At 48.5% G+C, this 6000-nt stretch overlaps 1 protein-coding gene across 48 annotated transcripts in view; it reads right to left on the bottom strand.

Moving 5' to 3' along the window:
- Window positions 1-882: 882 nt before the first annotated feature.
- EPB41 (erythrocyte membrane protein band 4.1) overlaps window positions 883-6000 on the bottom strand; it is a 92947-nt gene continuing 87829 nt past the window's right edge. For all 48 annotated transcript variants that reach the window (XM_056509173.1, XM_056509177.1, XM_056509178.1 and 45 more), the window contains 2 exons: window positions 5167-5274; window positions 883-4302 (listed from right to left, as the gene is read on the bottom strand). In XM_056509173.1, the coding sequence (XP_056365148.1) occupies window positions 5176-5274 (99 nt within the window). In that variant the 3' untranslated portion in view covers window positions 883-4302; window positions 5167-5175. The remainder of the gene's footprint in view (window positions 4303-5166; window positions 5275-6000) is intronic.

The following is a 6000-nucleotide window of genomic DNA, read 5'->3' as shown; positions in this document are numbered from 1 at the left end:
GGAGATGAGAGGATACAGCTCTGCTGCAGAGCTGTGCATGAGTCACACTGCTGTGACTCTTACGGGAAAGCAGCTCCAGGGGTGGCAGCTTCCCAAATCTCCAGGGTCAGTTTCTGAGGCTCCTTGGTAATTTTGGCTTTATAGGACATTGATTTAGTACTTGGAAGCAAACTGTCCAGTGGAAGAGGTGAGGGCTGTGTCTGGAGCAATAGGAATTCAGAGCTTTTAGCATGACATGCCACTTCTCTTTCTGCCTGTTAGGGGAAACTGAGGCACAGGGAGGTACCACAGCCAGCCCCAGGGCTGCCCCTGCCCCCAGGGAAGCTCTTTCCAGCCCATTTCCAGTCTCCAGCTGCCCTAACTGGGCCATCTGGCTCTTGTTCTCTGTCAGGCCTGCAACCAAGATGCCCTGTCAGCTTTTTGTGCCTTATTTCTGTCTTGCCTAAAGCTGCTGCAGCTAGAAAAAATATGAGATGGGACCAAAGTATCAATGGATTTGACATTTCCCGTGACTTGAGTCACACTCACTTAGGGAGCACCTGCCAAGCACAGATCTCACCTGGGCTCACCACAAATTCTGCAGCTAAAAGGAAGGTTTAATACCAAGTGATGCTTCTTTGGGGCAAACTTGAACTCTGGGAATTGCTTCTGGCCCTTCTGGGGGCTTTGGTCCCACTTGTGACCACCCTAGGAACTGTTTAAGGGTCTGAAGGCATCAAGAGCCCAGGGAAATGCACCCAAGGCACAAGACTGGGAGAGCTTTGGCACCATTGCAGCTACATTTGGGGGCTTTGGTTTAGTCTGGTTAAACCAAGTCACCACAAAGCCAGGCTGAGAGAGACCTAGAGGAAGGTGAGAAGGAAGAGACTTCAGCGCCAGGGAGAGAGTTTTGTTTGAAAATTTATTGAAAAATGCAATACAAGAAGCAGTACTGAACACTTAGGTGTGCCTAATCACTACAGCAACTTTCCCTTTGATTCACTATGAAAATCCAAAATAACAGCTCCCATCACTAGTTGATCTAGAAAGTTTTACCAACTTTAAAAGTTCCTATTTTTATAAAGTGTAAACGCCTAACCTAGACAAGTCACAGTCACCTTAAAAAAATTTTACAAAGTCCTTCATCTTCTCAACTAAATTATTTTTTTTAGTTTTTTACAAGTTTCATCTCTAAGGCTGGGACACTACCACCTCTTACGGTAATTGTACAATTAGGAAAATCAGAAAACCACAGTTTATTAAAACCAGAAATCAGTCAGTCCTCTGCTAACACATCTCTGTTGGTCAGGGATTGCTACTGGGCAACCAGAGTGGCCATTCCAGTTTAATGGAGGAGAACAGGAGCTCCTTGCTTTCCTTTCTATAAAAACATTCATTCATATATAAATAGCTTCCATATAATGTGTATTATACAATCAAGACAGTCTCTGGGTGAATTTGTGGAGTGGGAAGAGCTGGGAACATTCATATAAATAGACCTTACTTAGCTGGCTTGTCCCTTGAGCTGACACAGCAGCTCAGAGGCAAAGATTTTAAATCCCACCAAAGGTGGAAGGGGAGTGGGCAGCCCCACCACAGCCTTGGCTGAGGGTGAGAGAAGCTTCTTCTGCTTTTAACTTGTATCTTCTTCCCAGGCTCCATCCAGCTCCTGACTCGGGCACTGTGTTGGCTGGAAACCCCTGAGGTCAGGCAGGTGACAGCAAAGGGCACATGAGGCCAAGACTTGTATAAATTACTGCAGGAGAAGCAAGAACTCAGCAGGGGGAAGTGTGAAAATGGACAACCTGCCACCCAAAATCCAGGGGAAAAAAAAAACAGGGTTACTCTAGTCTGTGGGCCCTTTAACATGGGACATCTGCAGCCAAAGTGAGCAAATCTTTTGGAAAGGAGACACCCCTCCTGGCAGCAGGTTTCTCACCCCAGAAATCCCCTGCTTGGCGTGTTTTGTCCCACTCATCGTGCCCAGGGCATGGGACACCCCAAGGGAACACCCCGGGACCACATTTCCCTAAATTCTTCTGACAGCCAAGTGCCTTTAAGTGCTATGGACAAACTGAATTTATGACAATGGGTCTGCCTGGTAAAGCCCAGAAATCCTCACAGCCACTGCTCCACGTGCCCCTTCCCTCCTCAGGGGGCTGTTGCAAGTGAGAAGAAAGGACTGAGTGGCAAAGAATTCAGTTCCCAGCAAAAGGACATTGCCAGAGGGTGCTCAGCACGATGGGTGTTTAAGGCATTACCCAACCAAGCTGAGGACAGCAGGACACAGACCCTTCCAGGGCCTGCATGGCAGAGTAAGGAACAACAGGAATTTTCAGACATGGATAGGAAGAGTTAATCTCTGCACTACAGCCCAGGAGTCCCTAAATCCCCAGAGCAGGATGCCCTGAGGAAGGCAGAGCAGCCCAGAGGCAGCTGCCAGCAGAGGAGGCTGAGCAGGACTCAGGGCCAGCAAGGCTCAAAGAGAGCCAAAATCCAGCAGCTCCAGCAGAGTCTCCAATCAATGCTGACAGCTGAATTAAAATTGCACCTGAAGCTGAGAAGCTGCACCAGCCCCAGTGTAGTTCCAGAGCTGTTTGCAACTAAACAGTGGAGTCACTGCAGCCTGAGCTAAATCCAGTGACTTCTGAAATACATTATTCAAATTTAAAACTGTAGAGTTTTTTTCTTTATTGCCATTTTCTTCCCATCCTCACCTGAGGAGCAGAGCACTCCCTGCCCTCAGCTACCACTGTGCCACATTACACATATATGTATATGTATACATGAAAAAAAAAAAATAAAACCACAACCTCAAGTGGACTTAAGTGTTCACAAATGTCTGGGCAGACTCTTTACAGAGCCTGGGTAATTTTTTGCTTCTTGAATCTTGAATTTAAATGGTGGAAAGACAAACCAGGCAGGAACATTCCCATGAAGCTGAGAGAGCAGTGGGAGCACATCCAGCCCCTGAAATCATGTTTTTGCATCACCCCTTCTGTGCTGGAGATGGCCCTGGGGGTCTGTAAGTTCAGCCTCAAGATTCAGACAATCATCCTGGTATTTCATTCCAGCAAAGGGTCATGAATCCAGACCCTCAGGCCAGCATGGAAGAGTGAATGTCAACACTTCCCATGTGGTTTGGCTCTATCACAACCAGCAACACCTGACACCTCCTAAAATTCCTTATTCAGCCTCTCCAAATGCAGCTTGCAGGCCTAGGAAGGATTGTTTAAAGGAGTTTAAATGATAGTGGGATACATGCTCTGGAAATGGGTAACATATTCAGCTTTAAATAGCACTGTGAGAGGAGGAAAAAAACCCAACCCATGACTTACAATGGAAAAAAAAAACCAAAAAAACAAAAAACCAAAACCCTCCCTAATTTAAAAATCATGAACACAAACAAGTGAAAAACTATGACACCAAAAAGCTCAGTTCCTGTGAATGCTGCACAAGCCTACCTTAACAGCACCCCGAGTCCAAACACCTTAAATACACACTTCTAAGGGCTTTTTAATTTAATGGCATCTAAAACACAAACAGGTGGGGAGCACTCAGTAGAGACACACGGGAAGAAGGTGAGATGCTATCACAGTCCTCTTAAAGCTCTAAAATTCACAGTATAAGATATTTGAAGCGACTTCCAGTATTCCTTAAATCTAGTCAACTATTGAGATGTGTGCATAGGTAACACCACAAACCCTACTGTGATCACACGCCAGGGCTGGAACCCAGAGGGAAGGGAGCTCGGAGCAGCCCAGGGGTTGCAGTGGGACTGGAGCTCCCCAGAGCTACAAAAATCATCAGGAAGCAATTGGAAATGCTGCACAAAGTCCAGCTCTTTAAAGTGACTCTCCTGGAAGAAGGAAGAAGGACCCATGGCTGTGTGAAGGCGCATCCGGATCCAGCTCCGCTATCCCTGACGAGGCAGAGGGAACACAAGTTAGAACAGGGAGCCCTGGAGCCCTGCAGGGGGGATTCTGTGTCTGAAGAGGCTTTGCGTGAGAAGGAATGCAAAATTGAAAACCTGTAAAAAATATTCAGTACAGTTAGAAATATGGCATATTTCTGTCACAATAGATATATTAAAAAAAAAAAAAACAACCAAAAAAAAACAACAACAAAACAAAACCCTGTGTCCAATAGGATCCAGTGGAGTCTGGAAAAATCCCAAGTAAAATGTCAAAGCGCAACTCTTAATAAATGATATGAATGTCTCTGAGTGTCAAGTCTGAAATCCAGGTCTTTGTGCTCCAGGTGGTTTCGTGGTAGTTTTGCTGGGTTTCTTTTTCCTGGTGTCGTCACGGGCAGGAACGTTTCCTGGCAAGAAAGGAACAGGGTAAGTCACAGCTACCTACAGCAGCATGCTGGAAGAGGCAGGAATCTGCCCCACTGAAGTGGATGGGAGCTGAATTCAGTGGAGCTACCACCAATGGCAGGTGAGAAGTGCCTAAAGGGGCTCCAGGAGAGCTGGGGAGGGACTTTACAGAAGGACTTGGAGCAACAGGACAAGGATGCCAGAGAGCAGGGTTAGATGGGATATTGGGTAGGAATTGTTCCCTCTGAAGGTGGTGAGACCCAGGCACAAGGTGCTCAGAGCAGCTGTGGCTGCCCCTGGATCCCTAGAAGTGTTCAAGGCCAGGTTGGACGGGGCTTGGAGCAACCTGGGTCAGTGGAAGGTGTCCCTGCCCATAGCAGGGGTGGGACTGGATGAGCTTTATGGTCCCATCCAACCCAAACCATTCCAGGATTCTGTGATCAGTGGCATGGGGCAGGATGGGCCTTAAAGTACTGAGGCACAGACAGAGATCCTGGATTCCTTCAGCAGCTTCTTCCCAAACTAATAAAAAATGCAGAAAATGGGATTTCCAGGCAGCCTTGGGTCCAGCTCGGGGGTTACTGGGCACTGATCTGGGCAGGGCACCCACAGCTGCTCTGTGTGCTCCCAGCACACCGTGGATGTTTGGGAAGGCAGAGTAGCCTCACGGAAGGAGCTGTGTAGCTTTTAACCCATTTGGGCTTATTTCCACAGGATGAGTCTGTCTGTGACTGCCCCATCAGCCTCCATGGATCTAACAGAGAACAATGGTCATTTTACTTCAGCTCCGACCCTGTTTCCCCAAATCTCCTGTGCACAGAGATCCACCAGCCCCACCTCCCACCCGAGGTGGGCTCTGTACTCACACAGCCTGGCTACTCCTCTGCAATCTCAGTCTCCTGGTGCACAACCACTTTGGTCACCGACATGTCTGGGTGCTGCTCCTTGGCAGCCTTGATTGCCTGTGCCAGGACCTGTGGGACAGCACGGAGAGCAGGGTTAGAGCATGCCAGAGTGTGGCAGAGCATGGTACCCACCATCCCCAAGGGCACAAGGAACTCCAGGAAAGTACATGCACTTGATAAAATTACAGAAGATACCAAGTTGGAAGGGACCCACAGGGATCACCCAGCCCAGCCCCTGTCCCTGCCCAGACCCCCAGCAATCCCCCTGCCCATCCCTGGAGCTCTGGCAGTGCCCATTCCCTGGGGAGCCTGGGCAGTGCCAGCACCTCTGGGGAGGGAAGAACTTTCCCTGAGCTCCAGCCTAAACTTCCTCTATCACAGGCAGCAGAGATGGGAGCTGCCCCTCAGGAGGAACTGCAGCCCCTGCTGAGCTCTGCCCTCAGTGTCCTCTGCTCCAGCTGAACACACTGAGTGCCCTCAGCCACTCCCTGTATGGGCCCTCTGATCCTTCATGGGGTCTGCAGCCTCCTTTGGAATCTCTCTAATTGTTTTAAGTCCTAAACTGTGGTGCCCAACACTGCCCCCAGGGCTTCAGCCACACACTTTGGTGACTTCTGGTGCTATTATATTATCTCTGAAAGGAAAAGCACTATTTGAGGAACACCCCCCATCTCACCACGCCCCATGGCAGAAGATGGATGAGAGCAATCAAGCATAACCTGCTTATTCTTCCAGCAAGTGTGATAGGCACATTTCAAACATCTCAGACATTTTCTGTTGGTATTTAATAAACTA

This window comes from Oenanthe melanoleuca, chromosome 23, assembly GCF_029582105.1.
Source record: "Oenanthe melanoleuca isolate GR-GAL-2019-014 chromosome 23, OMel1.0, whole genome shotgun sequence".
Taxonomy (NCBI): domain Eukaryota; kingdom Metazoa; phylum Chordata; class Aves; order Passeriformes; family Muscicapidae; genus Oenanthe; species Oenanthe melanoleuca.
The sequence above is the reverse complement of the archived record's forward strand: the minus strand, read 5'-3'. Positions and strand labels throughout refer to the sequence as shown.